The 18,135-nt window shown below is 41.7% G+C and overlaps 1 protein-coding gene across 3 annotated transcripts in view; it reads right to left on the bottom strand.

Moving 5' to 3' along the window:
* Positions 1–12,978: 12,978 nt before the first annotated feature.
* The window catches only part of TMEFF2 (transmembrane protein with EGF like and two follistatin like domains 2), a 228,042-nt gene continuing 222,885 nt past the window's right edge, over positions 12,979–18,135 (bottom strand). For 2 of the 3 annotated variants that reach the window (XM_047872931.1, XM_047872932.1), the window contains 2 exons: positions 16,673–16,831; positions 12,979–13,321 (listed from right to left, as the gene is read on the bottom strand). In XM_047872931.1, the coding sequence (XP_047728887.1) occupies positions 13,225–13,321; positions 16,673–16,831 (256 nt within the window). In that variant the 3' untranslated portion in view covers positions 12,979–13,224. The other variant, XM_047872933.1, reaches the window with a different exon arrangement.

Below are 18,135 nucleotides of genomic sequence, written 5' to 3'. Positions count from 1 at the left end.
AAGGCTGTCCTTGGACTGAATTTGTTGCTCCTAATATAGTTCTGTCCCTATAGCCTCTTCTTGGAATAGTTCATTGGCCCCAGGACAGATTCGAGTAGACCCAATTCAGATAACAAATATAACACCATTAAATCTCACTGGACGTCCAGTTTACTTTTCTTATCCCAAGGAGGGAAGGAGTAATCAAATTTTAATAATAAATGTGCAAACACATAATAGCAATGTATGCAATTAAAAAAGTTTAATCTCCTATCGTATCTTATAGATTTTTCTCTCCAGTACATTTTGGGTCTGACAGATTCAGTGTCTTCTACCTACGTATCATTTCTATTAACCATTAACCAAGCAGGTTCTTTTTACTTCAATTTCTAAAACAGGCAGGGAGAGCAGGGTAGATCCTTGGGATTAGGTCACAAACAATAGCTTTCCCCCTCCTCACTCTCAGATCTTCCAGATGACAAGGTTTGGTGGGTAAGTTCCAAAGGTGCCCGCTCACCTCGCCAGAGAGTCTCTGTTTGCCTTTGCTGGTGGTAATTTATTCTGAATACATCTCTTTCATTTACAGCTGACCTCGTGGAAAGCAGGGTTCATTTTACAGTTTCTACCTCAGTAGCTTTGGAAGTACTGTTCTCCAGTGGCTCACATTTTTCTTTTTTACTTGGCATCCCTTCACTTGAACGGCTAATGAAAGAATCGAGACCCATGTCTTGAACAAATGAAATCAGACTCGGTGCCCCTTGCTCCTTTATTCCTGCCTAGATTTGTGTTTGAGTTTTATCCTACATATCGGTTCGCTTTTTGGCCATGCTGAACTCTGCCATGCGGAGCCATTAAAAACGTTCCCCTTCTTTGAAAACAGGTCAGAAATGACTGATGTTAATCAGAAATAAAAAAAAAAAAAAGCACGTTTCCATTTTGACTAGTTAAAGGGTGCGTGTATGCCATCTGCAGATTCCAATAATGACTCAGCGTTCACTCGTTTTCTTAGTGATCTTTTTTAATGCATCTCTATTTAGCGGTCACGGTGGCCACAGGGCATTATGCTGCTTTGTACCAGGTGCTGAAAGGACAGGATGAGAGACGAGGCAGAAAACAACCTTACAAGTGGCTCTGAGAGTTCCAATGCCCCTCAGAAGAATAGCTCATTTCTACTTTTTGGGTTTTTTTAAGTGTTTATTTATTTATTTTGAGAGAGAAAGAGCGTGCATGTGCGTGCACATGGATGAGCGGGAGACGGCAGAGAGAGAGAGGGAGAGAATCCCAAACAGGCTCCGTGCTATCATCGCACAGCCCAATACGGAGCTCGATCTCACAAACCGTGAGATCATGACCTGAACTGAAATCAAGAATCAGATGCTTAACTGACTGAGCCACAGCTCATTTTTAAACTGACAGCTTCTAATTAAATTGATTGTGAGATAAAATGCACCCAATACGTGTCAGATTCACATGAGTTAAAACAACCCCGGTGGGTTGCAAAAGGCATTTAATACTCCTAAACCTTCTTGAAAGTGTATGCCCTTGAAAGCTCTCCTAGCAACGCGTTAAGGGTCTCAGCTTGGGGGCTGCTGACATGTTGTAATGACTGTAATTTATAGCATACCAGCTCCATACTACCCTCTGCCCCACCAGGAGGCTGCCTGAAAGCTACTAGGCTTTTGGAGGGTTGGAAGGAAGAAAGGGGAAAACACCCCAAGACCCTTTTAGCAGCCCCTGTGTGGTTAGCTGAGACTTCGAGGCCTCTTTCAGGGACGAGTAACTTTTAAATCAAATGTATCTTATTCGACTTCTGCCGATTTATGCCATAAATAACACAGTTATGCTCGTGATTTACATAGTCAGTCATTCCAGGTAGCTTGGCAGAAGCTCAGAGATGACTTTAATTCCATTTGTTCCTTCCTTCGTTCATTCATTCATTCAACAAGTATTAATTGAGTAGCTACGTTGTTCCAAGAAGTGTTCTAAGCACTGAGATCATATAAACAAGACAGGCTTCCTGATCTCATTTAGCTTAACATGCTTTGGGGTAGAGAGGCCAGAGATGGAAAAAAGACAGGAAAACAAGTAAACATGTACATGAACCAGATGATGTCTGATATGATATCACTTATAGAAAGCTGAAATAACCTTGTTCAACTGTTTCCCCTGGCACTCGTGCTTTAAGTAGAAAGCTATGTGGACAGTGGAGTTCATCAAAATGGAGATAACGAGGAGGAAGGGGTGAAAGGAGAGAGCTCCAAAGACAGCATCCTTTTAATATGTTGAAACAGGTGTTCTGGTGTGGCTCATACGTCGTGTCTGAGGATAATTTCCATAGCAAAATTTCAGAATAATCAGAGCAATGGCACCATTATTGGAACAAGCATCTGGCCGGCCAATAGGTAACCCTGAAAGCTATACAATCTCTGACCTGCTCGTGTAAAATGAAAAGTAATAGAAACCACATGATATAGCGGAACAGACTGAATCCTGCTTTGATCTGGATTCAAATTTTGATGGTGGTTTATCCTGGCTCTGTGACCTTGGCCAAATTATCTACAACTCTACGAGTTACTTTACAGCTACTTCATTGTGAAACGGCTATAATCGTGAATTGTCTCAGAGGCCCATGATAAGAAATAAGTGAAATGCTACTCATAAAGTGCCCCAAACAATACCTCTCCTATAAAAGATGAGTAGGAATTTAATACATGAGGCTCCTGCTTTTATCCTTAGTCAGAAAAGATAATTTTATAGACATCATACATTATCACAATCAATAAGCCATAGTATCAATTCTTAAAATCCCCAACATAGAAAGAAAAAGTTAGTTCTTTAAGGAGTTTCCTTCCTTCCGATCAGGTCAAACACGGGGTTATGTCTGAAATGGAAAAAGTTTGGTTCTGTGTCTTCAGGATCAATTCCGGCATAGTGTTCCTTTGAGTACGGCCACTATTCAAGTTAGCTTTTGAGGTGTTTTTGATATTGCGAAACAACAACTCAATGAAGGATCAAAGGATGGAAAATTCAAGGTTGATTCATGAATTTTAAAGTAAGGATGTCTTAGAACACGGGGCGTAATGTGAAGCAGTGAGTGCCAGGGCGATGGAAACTCAAGAGAACAGAAAGACCTTAATTTCAAAGAAAGAAAGAAAAGAAAAGAATCAACAACTTAATCTCTCTAATGCCTCGGATCCTGACAGAAAAATTTGCAATGATGAAAAGAAGGGAGCAAAATACAGATGACTAGACCAATTTTCCCCACACAGACCGGAGACTGCTCACTATTTCCAGCCTTTCCAGAGACGTCTTTGAAAATCTCCCACACAGGAGCCCTCCTGATACGAGGACCTGGGGAAGGCCTCTTCACTTAAGTGTTGCTGCCAGAGAAATAGGCAGGGATTATGAAGTAAAATAATTTTGTATAGTATACCAGGTGCTTCTACGTATTAAATGCAGGGTTAATGGCCTTTTTATCGAAGTCCTTGGTACGATGCAGGTAGCTGGTTTATTAGGCAAAGCGTTCACAAGGATTGCTCAAGAAACGAACTCAGGAGTGTGTTTCTCTATTTTTCAATTTTCCGAAAATGAAATCCAATCTGCCTAATTTCAATGTACAGTCTTTTTCTTGCAAATGCAATCTGTTCTGAGCATAAGATCTTGCTCTCCCATGAATTTTTCTAGGAGCTCACGGGTTATCTGGTGTCTCTTTTGCCCCTTCGAAACCTTTTCTTAGGCTATCCGGCTTTTCTGTGTACCGGGCGAAAAGAGGGTTGACGATGTGGCAAAATGAAATTGCCGTCTTTTGTGGTGAGCCGGTGCGGTGAGCGTTCGGTCTCCTTGAGGGGTTTTTGTGCGGCTTTTCAGAGAAGCATTTCCACGTCCCCACTGAACTGATAGCGGTGACACTCCGTCCCTGTTACCTTCATTCATCTTCTTACTGTGCCAGCTCGGTGATCTGCCTTCAACCCCACTGTTCTGGCACCAGGTCTGGCACCGGCTAGGAAAAAAAAAAAAAAAATTCTTTCGGTGTGAGTGGCAGTGAACTTCACTTCCAATTCCCCGTTAATGTGCAATCTGAAGTCTTATTCAGAGAAAAACCGTGTTCGCGTTTGTGGCCAAAAGGAAGGCAGAAAAGCGACAGATGTACGACGAGGGCAGAGGCAGCCTTTAATCATGTTGTTGTCAAAGCAGCTTTGGATGGCCCTTTGAAGACAGCATTTTCCTTGCTGCTTCTGGAAAACTAGAGACCCATTCTCCTGCCCTTTGCGGATTCCTCGCCCAGAATGTTAAGCTCCTCACTGCATGCAACACTTCCGGAACTCGAGATCCTTGCTACAAAGTACTCCGGTTCATACATTCGCATTTCGGAAAAATTAGATTCCTTTGCTCTGGTTAGATAAGGACTCCGGTGACTCCACTGATACATCATCCTGAGAGAAGAGCACGGAGGGTGAAACCCAGTGACTGCAGAACTCATTTTCCTTTGCGCCTGGGCCAGAAATATGTCGTACAGAGGCTAAGTGTTGAAGCGTATAATGTTTACAAAGTAAAAGCCCTTTCTCCCTTAATCCCTGCGTGGCTGCAATTAAGCAGGAAGAGTTAATTGTATGTAAATCATGCATTACTGTAATTGGGCGCAAGTGAACATTCATGTACATCTTGTTGAAAAGGGAAATGTAATGTCACTACGTGGATGCTGGTGCGAAGTCTCAACCCTCTGGGGGGACGTTGGCGACGTCACCGGCTGTTAACAAGGCTCCGGTGTGTGAGCTTAATCGCGGATCCCTGCAACTAACTCCTCTGCCCTTCGAAGAACAGAGCTCCGTGCCTTTGGAAGGGCTGAGAGGTAGAACGCTGGGGCCCGCCTCGTCCCCAGTCTTTTCTTGGCCTCCGCTTAGAGAGATGTCGTTTTTCTCGGGCTCCTCGTCTTTTCAAACCTGAACAATACTTCCCCATGGTTTGCTCTGCGCGGCAGTTCTGACCCGTGTTTCCCCAGGCGGGCCACAGATGGATTTGTCTTCGCTCAGCCGGGGCGAGTGGGCTTCCTTTTGTTTTAGCAGGTCTTTTCTGAACGCTGCTCGGGGCTGCTTTCAGGCCCCAGGATTTTGTTTTCCAAGCGTAGCCAGATCCGACTGCTACCCCGCCGGCCGCGGTTGTGACCGCCGCGCGGCCTCCCCAGCCCGAGAGGGAGGGCTAGCCTCTGGGTGGAGGATGAGCTGTTCCTTACTCTCCATCTAGAAAGATCCAGGGCTTTGGGACCAGGTGGTTCTGCAGAATATAAAGGATCTAATCTTCATATCTTGAGGTCAAGAGTGGTGAGGAAGAAAATGGGCACGTGACAAAACTTTGTATTTTAGACACATTCGCTTCCTCACCCAGAGGCCTGAAAAGTCATTTTTAGAGCTGGGCCCTGGCCTCGTTCTGCCCAGCTTGCAGGCTAGCTCCTCGCCCACCAACCCGTGCATGCAGCACATTGGCCTTCCGAGACTTCAGGGCCAGAGGCCGGCTGGGGTGTCCCCTGCCTGCTTCCTGTTTTCTCGAGGCCCTTCTGTACTCTTGCAATCCCGCTTATAGGCTTCGGCCACACTTCTTCTCGAAGGGCCATTTGAAGGAACCATCTTTAAATTCCTCTTCCGGGGCGCCTGGGTGGCGCAGTCGGTTAAGCGTCCAACTTCAGCCAGGTCACGATCTCGCAGCCCGGGAGTTCGAGTCCCGCGTCAGGCTCTAGGCTGATGGCTCAGAGCCTGGAGCCTGTTTCTGATTCTGTGTCTCCCTCTCTCTCTGCCCCTCCCCCGTTCATGCTCTGTCTCTCTCTGTCCCAAAAATAAATAAATGTTGAAAAAAAAAATTAAAAAAAAAAATTCCTCTTCCCATACCCATCCCCTTCTCCCCCAGTCCAATTATTTGTTGTCTCAGTTCCTCTCACCCTCCGGGGCCCTGGATTCAGCTCTCTCTCACTCGCTTTTTTCTCCCCCATCCCTCATTTTGTCAGTTGGCCTTCTGAGGGTACTTTCTGGAAACGCCATTGGTCCAGAGGTTATGGATATGAACAGGTGAAATCACTTCTAGTTATCATTGTTTCTTTCAAGTAAGTAGTAAAGAGGTAAGTGTGTCCCTTGGAGACCACAGTGTTTTCCTCTTTGTTTTGTAAAGAGACTCCTTGAAGCAACGTGTAACAAAGCCCGTTAGAAGAATAGACTGTCTTTACTGGACGAGTTCAATGAGGAAAATTCTCTGTCCTTTTATAGCAGCTAACTTCAGCTCAGGTGATGGGGTGATGGGTGGCAGCTGTTTGTGCATTACTCTAAGTAAGATACATTCTTTTTGTTTTTTAATGTTTATTTATTTATTTTTGAGAGAGAGAGAGCAGGAGAGGGGTAGAGAGAGAGGGAGACAGGGAATCCCAAGCTGGCCCCTTGCTGTCAGCACAGAGCCAGACACGAGGCTTGATCTCACAAACTGTGAGTGAGATCATGACGTGAGCCAAAATCAAGAGTTGGACGCTCAACTGACTGAGCCACCCGGGCGCCCCTAAGTAATATAACATTCTTATGGTACTTTTAATTATTCAACTTTATATTGTGTTCAAGTTTGAAATTGGCTCAAGTATTTTTGAAAAGAGTCACATAAGGGCACCTGGGTGGCTCAGTCAGTTGAGCGTCCGACTTTGGCTCAGGTCATGATCGCTCAGCTCGTGAGTTCGAGCCCCACGTCGGGCTCTGGGATGACAGCTTGGAGCCTGGAGCCTGCTTCGGATTCTGTGTCTCCCTCTCTCTCTGCCCCTCCCCTGCTCACACTCTGTCTCTTTCTGTCTCTCAAAAATAAATAAACATTAAAAAAAAAGAAGGAATCACATAATACATTTTTGGGTAAATAAAAGTAAAAATACGCACATTTCTTAACATCATCATTATTGTTATTTAACGTTACACTACTTATACTAACTCCTGGTTCTGAATCAAATCAAATGCCTCAATTAATGCCAACATATGGCCTTTTACTCACAGCAATCAAGGCAGGGAAGGGAAACACCTCAAGTCAGAGGTAGGCCCCATGATGGGCTAAGTTTGACTTCAGCACAAACCCTTGGCGGAATGACGGCATTGGTACAGGCACATCGTGGGCGCGAGATGGTTACGTGGCCCGGGGCTCAGAGAGAGGCCTCTCCAGAGTGAAAAGAGACACAGAACGGCCTCATGGTGAGTGGAGGGTACAGCTGGCGAGGCAGCCCTGGATCTAGGCAGATGCAAGTTAGGCACACGGACAATTAAGGAGAACTTGTCGATCTGGCCCCCATCCTCTGTGGGCAAAGTCTGGGCAGCTGGAGACCACGAGACTGGGAACTCCTGGCCAGTGCTGTAAGTGGGCTGACAGCAGAAGGCCCCTTGCAAGGAGTATGGGAGACGGTGGAAATTAGTGCTAAGGGGAGACAAAGAGAAAGATACAAGGGGGCGCTTGGAGACCCTAGCCTGAACTCTGAGGGCCTCACTGAGTCATGACAGAGGGGTTAAACAAGAACCGCACCGTGTACACGGATAGGTTAATACTGGCTGTGATTCTCTGTAGCTTACCCTTTGGTGAGGATTCGGTTTAATAAAAATTGTTTTATTGTCTTCTAAAATCCTCAGCATGCATTCACAGACATTATCTGAAAGGATATACACAAACACCACGGTGTTTATCTCTTGGTGGATTGTTTTATGTTTCTGGCTTATCGGCGTTTTCTAATTTTGGTTACATGTGATTTAGGTAACACGTTTACTTGTCATTTGGGGCACTGTGGCGACAACTTGGGACATTATTCTGTGCTTCGTTTTCAGAGCTGGACTCCTAAAGAGGCCTGCGTCTTCAACACTTAACTCCCCGGAGGAGAATTAGGCTGGATTGCGGCAAAGAGGGGCTGTCGCGGAGGATGAAGTCTTCATGAGGAGAAGGAAAAAGGTGGTGAGGACATTAAGATGGGGAGAAAGCCCCGCAAGAGGAGACCCTCACAGAGAGGGAGGGCAAACAGCCCTCTCAAAATGCCCGGCGGAATGGGTTGACTGCGTGGGTCTGGAGAATGGCTGCCTCAGGAGATCACTCTGACTAAACGCCTTGTGGATCCAAGCTTACCAGTGGCAATGGAATCACTAGGAACAGAGGACTGGTTCTTGTTCCTGTCCTCTCTCCCCCGTAACACCTGCTTTGGGGCTTCTCATTAACTCTGAGTTGAGGTTCTTGGGCTGAATTGAATTTGGTTTGGGAAATAATGGAAAGCATTATTTCCTTCTTTTCTGATCTGATGCAAGGTAAATAACGAAAAATAATTGGAAAGTTAAGAGCAAATGCAAAACCTAAGTTAAAACAGCTCATTTAGTGTTACCGGAGATAGGTATCGATGAAGGTCACCTTCCTAGAGTAGGTGGACCAATAAAGCAGATTTTTGTCCAGGACGAGGGTGGACGGAGGTGTGAATGTGATCAGGTGGGCTGCACATCAGCCATACCTTCCTGACGCTGATTTCAAAGGGTCATATTCATTTGTATATTTACGCATCAGTTATAAAGCCGATGCCATTACTCTGTGTAATCCTTCATCCTTCATATAATGGGAATGCTCGTATAAAGATAGCAGTTAATTAAGGGAAAAGGTTTTTGTTATTGATATCCAGATGATTAATTATATAACCGAGGTGGCTACTGTAATTGAGGAACGGTAACAGCTGGCACAGGTGTGCATGACTTTGGAGACGGGAGGCAGTATCTGAGGATAAACATTAGCTGAGAGACTAATATGACTCTGAGATAATCTCCGTCATATTTTGATAGTCTGCACTGACTTCTCCTCAAGGATTCATGAAAGTAAAGAATTCAGCCCTGCAAAGTCCCTGCAATATTGACTCACTCATCCTGTGCCTGGGAACGCACACAAGAGGTTTAACAGTATGGGCTTTATCAGGATAGACCTCTTTTAACATGAAAGAATGATCCCTCCTTTTGTTCAGACATGATGCCTGTGAACCCATTTGGAAAAAAAAAAAATAGAGGAGCTGTATTGTTTCTTAACTCTATATTGCCTCATTTTTCCAGAACCAGCTCTCTTGTCTCCACAGAGACAATCCTTTGAGTTAAGTGTGATAGCTTGATGCTTCCCAGCTTTAACCATCTGATTCCTTTCACGTTTCACTTAACTGATGAACTATGTTTTTTTCGTCTTGAGGACTCTTACAGCAAATATGTATTATATCCCTGAAAAAAAGTTCCATGTGTCCGAAGTTTATTCTGTACACGTCATTGTTCCAAGCATAGCATGGATTGTCTTAGTTACTTGTCATAGCAGTATTATTGAGGATGGGAAGACATTTTTCTCTCCGTTTTAAATACAAGGCATATGGAACTGAGGCAACTTGCTCAAGGTTGAGTAGTTAGTAAAGTGGAACTTCGCCTAGGACCCATTTCTGTCTTGAGTCAGAGGCCAAGTTTTAAAGACCATACTCTCCTTGGAGGGACCCAATCCCCACTCACCATCCAGTCACCCCGAGTCACCTCATTCTAACTTTCATTCTTTGAATAGAACTTAAACTTTATGGTTGTGTTGTTGTTTTTGTTTACTGTTTAATTAATCCTCGCCTCTATCTCCTTTGCTAGAAGGTCAGCCTGGGTGCAGAGACCTGTTATCTACTTCATCACTACGTAATAGCACCTAGAATAGTCTCTGGCATGGTAAAGGCGCCCAATAAATGTTCGTTGAAGAAATGGGAACAATTGGCAAGGTGCTAATTTTCTGCTTTCTGATTGCTCCCAGGCTAAGGGAAAGACAGATTTGCAGGGACGAGTAAGGAATAACGTGGAAAATGCTACAACAGAATTAGGAACACTGCCAAAGGAAACATGGAAGCTTCACTGATGAGCTGCTCTTTGCTCTGGGTACTGTGGATAGAAGAAGGGTATAAAGAGAGCAGTGAGAAGTGGATAAAATCTCAGAAGCAAGAAGTGAGAGTTTGTATGGAGAATGAGGAAGTCATCCTGTGTATCTCACTGCAAAGAGGCACATCTACCTGGCCTTGAGAGTCTTCCTGCAGGGGCCCCAAGCTCTCTGAACTGACCATTATCATAGCCTTTGTTGCATGCTTTATAAATTTTTATTTAGCTCTCAGTCTCCCAGCAGGGCTGTGGGATCTTTGATGCAAGGAACCAGGACAATCGGACAGTGAGCTCCTTTCAGGCAGGGATTCTGCCTTACTTATCTTTGTAGTCTCAGTGCTTCGTGTGGTGCTGGTAATTGGTGGCCCTCAGTACCTGTATAATGTAAAATAAATGTATAATGAATGAATGGGAGAATGACATGGCTTAATAGCAGTTTATTTAAAGAGTTTTAGATTTAAGTTGAGAACAAACAGCAAAAATAGTGTGGTCTTGGGTAGCAATAACAAAAGTATAGTATCGGATTTCTGGATATCTAGAAGCTTAGAGCTACAGAGATCGAAATAATGAGGAAAATAAGGCCGGTGATTTGAAATGACTTGCTTAAGATTCTACAACAAACTTGTGATCAAAGTAGGAACTTGAATTTAGAGATCGTGGCTCTCAGTTAAATTTGCTTTTTACAAGTTCAACTGTATTCTCTTCTGGCCAGACCACAACCGTGTAATTCTGAACTCTACGCTTAAAGAAACGAATAAAGTAGAATTTGTCCAAGGACGGATGATGCAGATGTCAGGGGGTAGGGGAAACTATATCACATGAAGATCAGATGAGAACATGAAGGATATTTCGCCAGGAGAAGAAAGCACTTGCAAAGGGGCCATGCAGTGAGTGGAGAAAACATGGTATCTGTTTTTAAAATCTTAAATTCATAAGTCATTATTCTTTTGCTCCAGTAAGGAAAAATAAGAGCCATGGGCAGAAACCACAGAGAAGTAAAATTCAGCTCAATATGAGGAAAAACAGGTCTCAAAATTAGAATTGTCTAAGAATGAAATTCCAAGTTATAAGAAATGTACAAGCAGAGGCTGGATGATTTTCTGTCAGGACTAGATTGTGAGTTGCTTTAGAGTAAAGATCGTGTTTTACTTGTATTTTCCTAAGATTTTGCATAGCGCTTGGCACATGGTATATGGTCACTTATGATTCACTATGTTTCTTTTAAAAGGATTTCCTTCATCGGATAGGTGATCATGGAGGTGAAGAGGAATGCATTGTGTTATTAACTCCAAGGACTTTTCCAACACTCAGGTTTATGATTCTTTGATAAACATTCCTGCAAAGTAGCATACTGATACTTAGCAAAGCAAGTCATTTCATACTCTTAACAGGGAAAGGTCAGTGGAACTGTTTCGTTTAAACTCTAAGTTCTGTAGTATTGTATCGTTGCTCTTCCCTTGGGAGGAAGGGTTTGTCTGCCATTACCTACTGTCTTACAAAGGAGATCACTGCTAGTACATCTCTGTGCTTTTTAATCAAACTAAAGCTCTGTGTACAAGTTTAAATGGAGTTTGTTTTGTACAAGCAGCACAAGACCAATTTTTGCAAACACTTGTGTGATGGTTATGCCAAGTTTCACACTTTTCAGAGGGCCGATTAACCTAGAAAACCAGGTTTTTCACAGAGACCTAAATCCTATTTAGATTGTCCCCCCTTTAAATGTTTTAACAAATATCTTAAGTATCACTTCAAGAAACTTATTTTTCACCGAATATTTTATATCCAGAATGTATTAATTTGATATTTATCTTTTTTTTTGGGACACAGAAGTGGCGTTCCTCTTACTCCGTGCAGAGGTCATTTAAAGGAGACAGAGAAAGCTCTATTTAGATGTACTACATTAGCCACAGAAAGCTGAGGAGAATGGAGTCATAATAAGGCAATTATTTGATTCCTTATTTACTTCTTACTCTCAGAGAATACTCACATCTTATTTCTTTCCAGTCATACCTATTTACATACGGAAAAATCCCTATCAACTTCCCACTAAATTCTTTCAGATGCTATGGGATTGATTTTTTTTAAGTTTATTTACTTATTTTGAGAGAGTCAGAGACAGCACGAGTGGGGGAGGGGCAGAGAGAGAGGGAGACAGAGGATCCTAAGCAGGCTCCACACTGTCAGCATGGAGCCCTGTGTAAGTTTCGAACTCACTAAGCACGAGATCATGACCTGACCCAAAAATCAAGAGTCGGACACTCGCCTGACGGAGCCACCCAGGCGCCCCAGGATTAATTTGCTTTCTTATATCAGCATATAAATATACTTAAAACATGTTTCTGTGTTTTCATGAAATAATCATCATCAATCTGGTTTCACTTCAAATAATGGCGTTGCATTAGCCATAAGGCCATTCGTAAGAAATTTGGTGGGGATTCTAACTTCTTTTTAAAGAACTCTATAATATAAATGCAACAAGGTGCTTCTGAGAATCCATGACTCTGGTGTTTCCCTTTTAACGGTGTTATCAAATTTTTCTCCAAGTTGTTAATTCCGCTCGCCTAAATGGAATAGATTTTGTGCTGTGTGTATTCCTGATATGTATCTTGTTCCAGATCCTTCAGGTATATGCACTTAACAGGGGGAGTCTAAGATGTCTTCCAAATAAAAACCAATATCTTCTTTCCCCCTTTTTTATGAGTTATAAAACACTTTCCCTCCCTTTTTTCTTTGATTTAGTTTATATGCCAGAGATTTTTCAGCTCTGGGGATGAAAATGGAAGACCGGGGAAGTTGATGAAATAGAGATGATTCGGAGATCTGAAATATTTTATCCTCACTCGATACAAAGAAAATTATTTTTTCTCTTTTCCAATAACCATCATTTCCCTTGATCTTGGAATCACTCAAAACCTAGCCACTGAGTCCTGTATAAACTAATGCTCTGTCTCAAGATGTGGGGAAAGATGAACTACTGTACCTGTACAGATTGTACTAGCTTGATTATATTTACAGTTATGAGATACCGCACATTTAAGAATGCCAATTTTTTCTCATCACTGAGTATTTATTATATATAACAAATACATGGGAAAGAAAAAACTATATTGTGTGATATAAATAGTTTATTTACATTACAGAAAAAACATCAAGACAATGTATACTATTTCAAATATATCCATACATAATCAAATATAGCTGTAGTACATGTTTTCATTGGTGTAGATTACCACAAATGCAAGGCAACATGTGTAGATCTCTTGTCTTATTCTTTTGTCTATAATACTGTATTGTGTAGTCCCAGCTCTCGGTAGTCCGGCCACTGTGCAACATGCTCCCTTTAGATTAACCTCGTGGATGCTCTTGTTGTGTTGTCTGAACTGTAGTGCCCTGTATTTTGCTTCTGTCTGTGAATTCTGTTGCTTCTGGGGCATTTCCTAGAAGGTTGGAAAGTTCACAGATCTTAGTCCAGTGCTATACCTAAAATTTGGTCCTACAATTACAGAGTGAAGTCACGGATTAAGCAAACTGTCGAAATATTTCAGACCAAAGAATTTATTAGCAGCAGAAGCTGGGATTATGTTGGAAGATTTTTCCTGTTTGCTTCTCCTTGCCACTGCGTTTAAGCATTTGTTGAGGAGAACTGAGGAACAGAGGCAGAAGTCGGGGAGGAACGCGGTTACCTAGTCTTGCGCTGCTCACTCAGTAAGGCAGAAGAATGACTCAGCACAATGCGATCAAGCAAGTTGTGAGCTCATCTCCTCTCACTTTAAAGGTCTTCAACAATTTTGTATTTTAAATGTCCTAAGGATGAATGTTATATTGACATTTCAGTGCTACAAGTTTAAATTCTATCCCACCAGAGAATGAGCCAACTGTTAATATCTGATATGTACTGAAAAGAGATATTGTTCCGGTCCAGCCTAATATCACTTTTACATATTAATACTCTCAACTAGAGACATAAATTGGGACCCGTTATTTAGCTTCTATAAAAAGCTAAATTTAGTCAAATTATCTGAAAAAGCTCTGATCTGTCTGGTGTCTTTTCTCTTGTAACAAAAGAATGCTTTGACGATGCAAATAAGAACAACGATGTAAAGTTCATATCAAATCCTATTATAGTAAGATGGGCATCGGGGATTAGATATTCATATGTATGTTCATACGTGAATAAGTATTTCAGAATATAGATTTATATTTTTTCCAGGGGTGTGGCAGATCTGTCAAAATGAACGTGGAGCCGAAAGTCGCATTCCCAGCAAGTCGGAGCTAGAGATAAAAAGATTAAAAATCCATCTTCCTAACAGGGCAACTCTTTTCATTCCAGAACATGTCTCTGGATGTCTGTAATTTTAAGACACATGTTGTATTTAGAAGGAGGACAGATGTTTGACTAACATAATAAAAACAAGGGGAAGCAATTAGAAAAAAAGAAAGCGGGAGGAGGAGAAGAGAGAAAAAACAGGAGAGACCAGGTGATGGAGAAATTAAAAAAAAAAATTGAAGAGAATGAGCAGACCTCTGCTTGGTGCAATTTTATAAATATTTTAGCAACTGGGTATGTTGGAATGGGTCTTGACAGGCAAGCATGGTCAAGGTGGCCAGAAAAAGGGAGGGTTTGGGTGACGGGCAGATGGCCTCGTTGGAAAATCTGGTTTTGGAGCAGAATGTTCCCATGAGAATGAAATGAATCCACACTGGGAAAAGTGCGGCTTGTTGACTAGTATGACTCCTGGAAAGACTCTGGAAGACTAGGACATCCCAGGACAGATTTATAAAACGTGTTACAATAACGGTAACTTAGCTCACGTACTCCTCAGAAGTAAACAGAGAATAGGTTTTGTTTTGTTTTAACGTGGAAAATGAAAACGGTCATTTGCCTGGAAAAAATGGCTTCCTCTAATTTGGAGCTCAGTTTAGGCTGTCGTGAGCATCAGAACACACAACGTCATGACCAGCCGAGGGGCAGGATGAGCAGTGGTTAAGGGCGCAGGCTCTTGCGCCAGGCAGCCTGGACTCCAGAGCTGTCTTTATTGCTCATGTGTAAACTTAGCAATTTGTTAGCTTCTCACACCTCAGAGCCTCTGTTTTGAAAACGGGGATACCTGTTCCTTTCTCACGTTATTAAATATGTGTGTGTGTGTGTGTGTGTGTGTGTGTGCATATGTGCACACCCTGGGCATTCCAGCTGTTCTTATTAGGTATGGGAACAGGACTGTGGCTAATAACAAACTTGAGGACATATGCTAAAATATTGAAAGCTTTGCATTTTTGTCAGTACAGGAAGTAGCAAATCCAACAGTTATGAGATCAGACCTATTAATATGAATTTGGTTGCTCGTGTACATTGTGTAGATATCAGAAGGCTCAAGCCCCTTTGAGTAACATGGCACCATTTCTTGTGTTTTAGATTCTTTTCTATCTTTCCTTTATACTCAGTATTTTTGGTTTCCTGAGTTATCTTTATGTTCCCTAGAATCTATTTTAACATAATCCATTGACTCACTTGGCATCTAAACGTGAGAGTCTAGTTGATGAGCTCAACTTGGCTTCGAGCAGCACAAAGCTCCAGTCGATGATCTTCCCTTAAGCTTTTAGGCCCAGAAAGGATTTATGAACCATATTTTGTCTTTTTCAAGAGCAAATGCCACACTTGTCCTCAAAGAAGATAGTGCAATACAGCTACAGAGATGTATTATGGCCTTTATTTTCTAAAGATATGATGCTTTATTTTATTTTCCTGTCTGTAGAAAAATAATTTTGGAGGAAACTTTCTGATTTACTATAGAGCTGTATAAATGAATGAAAGTTTAAATGTCTTGTGAATTTGGCAAAAACCTTGAAAAACTTTCTTGGAACTTTTATCTCAAGGAGGATGAAATCGGGTCAGAAGGAAGTATCTTCAATCATATGGCTGGTTAGACAGGGTGTAAATAATACGAGTTTGGTTGCCATGAATTGACACACTGATAAAATTAAGCAAGTAAATACCTGGCCTTACTTCCTTTACCTCAAGCACAATGTCAAACATCACTAATTAACCATGATTTTTCTCTCCTGTTGAAACTGGATCCAGAGGGATCTCTCTCAGTCTAACTCTCCAGGAAACAATTACCATTTGATTGTCCTGGAGTTTGATATAAATGCTTATCGTCATATTTGCTGCCTGTTCCCTATACCAAAGGTTTTCATGTACTGCAACATAATCTTTTTAAATTATAGCAGCTGTCTTTGAATTTTGTGATTAAAAGCTATTTCATTAACTTAAGACAAAAATGTACTTGTTTACATCAAATATGTTAAAAATGATTATATCTGTGAGTTACACTTGGAAATATAAGTACCACAAATGAGAGCTATACATTACCACGTTTCTAGGCCTTGTAACCAATCTATTCTGACCTCTTTTGGCATACTGATCTGAGTAAAGAAGGAAACACTGGTCATTTCATTAGTCTGTTTGTAGTTTGAATGAGGACTGACTTTTTATAGCTAAAAGAGAAGAGCAGGTTTAAACAAAGATTGGCATTATGCTTTAAAGAAAAAAGTATCTTTGCTTCAGAAATAAATAATCCTCATCAACATGAAAAAATGAGGAAAATAATTTGTACTACTCCAGCATGAAAATCGATGCTATTCATATGCTGTTATGATGAGGAAGTTGGACTCCAGAGAATGGATGACCACAGAGGCCACGAAGGGATTCACATCTAGAGTGAACTGTTTCAGGCAAGGAGAAACAACATATTCCTTTATCTGGGTGGCCATTGAGCGCAGGTACTGACCTGGTGATGCAGAGGACCACCACGCAGATGACAGCAATCTGAATGGTTCCAATCACAGCGGCGATTAAGACATACTGAAATCGTACAGGGCCGGGGACAACATACAGTACACTGTAGTCCTTTTTTTCACAGTGTTGACCAGTATAACCAGCATCGCACCTGGAAGAAATGAAGTGTCCGGTTACCTGTAGCTGGGAGACTCATTTTTATAGTTGGCCCATACCCATTTATCTTCTTGTTTCCCTAAAAAAAAAATGCTACTTTGTAGATATGGTTTTCTACTACTTATTTTCCACAAGATCTCCGTGTGTTTTCGGTTTCAAAAACATGAGGTTTTTCTTTTATACTCATAATAAGATTTTGAAGATACGAGGGTTGGTAGGTAGTTTGTGATGATCATGCGAGAAATAAGAGATGTCCAGAGGTAATTGTTCTTCCTATATATTTTTGTTCAAGTGAGCCTCACATTTTCTGTAACTTGCTCTTCAGTCAACCTAAGCCAACATGATTATCTTGAGAAAAGGTTTGTTTTGGAGGATGGGGGTAACAAACAAGGGCTATTTATTTATTTATTTATTTTTGGATAAAGCATTCTCTATGCTACTGTGAGACTGATTGTTGAAAAATGTTTAGACCAGAAGTACAACAAGCAATGTCTTTAATCTGTTGATCATAAAGTTGTCTACTTATGTTAAATTTCAGTAGGAAGAAAAGTATGGTGTAGGCAATATAGTTCTGTAAGATAAACCCATGTGCTATTCATCTGAGAATGAATGCTGCTTCTCACTCACTCAGCCCTCATCAGAAAGCTCCAGTAGACCATCTTTGGGTTGCAACTAGCAGTTGACAATGGAATGAAGAAACAGTTCACATAACAATACCAACTTGTCATTGGCTTTGTGCAATTATTTTAGTACGTCACGTGGAATTTCTACATCCTGAGGTCTTTCCTTCTGCCTCAGAAGGGTTCAGTAATGGGGACCCTGGTAAGGATAAGAGAGCAGCAGGAACAAATCTCAGTTTTGTTCACTCTACCTGGCTTCACTGGAAGGTAGGTGTTAGTGTGTTCAGTCAAGGAAAACGTAAAAGGAAGACAGTTCTTGGAAGGGGGCGGGGAGAAAGAGACACAGAAAAAGAGGAGGAGGAGAAGAAGGAGGAGAGGGAAGAGGAAGAGAGAAGAGAGAGAAAGTCCTCTCACTGTATAGCCATACACAACCTATTTCATCATATGCCACTTGTATCTTCCTTTATAAAAATGCATTTGTTTTTTAAGTTTGGCTTTACCATCTCTGAAATAATTATGTTCTATTCATGAATATTCAGCAGAAATTTATATTTATTAAGTAAATTCAGACAAGGAATTTCTTTGGGTATCAACCTACTTAGAATCTGGGGAGGTACAGCTAATAATCTCACTATACAAGGCTTCTGGACAGCAGACCCGCAGAAAAGAGTATGTGTCT

This window comes from Prionailurus viverrinus, chromosome C1 (assembly GCF_022837055.1).
Source record: "Prionailurus viverrinus isolate Anna chromosome C1, UM_Priviv_1.0, whole genome shotgun sequence".
Lineage (NCBI taxonomy): Eukaryota > Metazoa > Chordata > Mammalia > Carnivora > Felidae > Prionailurus > Prionailurus viverrinus.
Note: the sequence above shows the minus strand (reverse complement) of the source record. Positions and strands in the feature narration are given on the sequence as shown.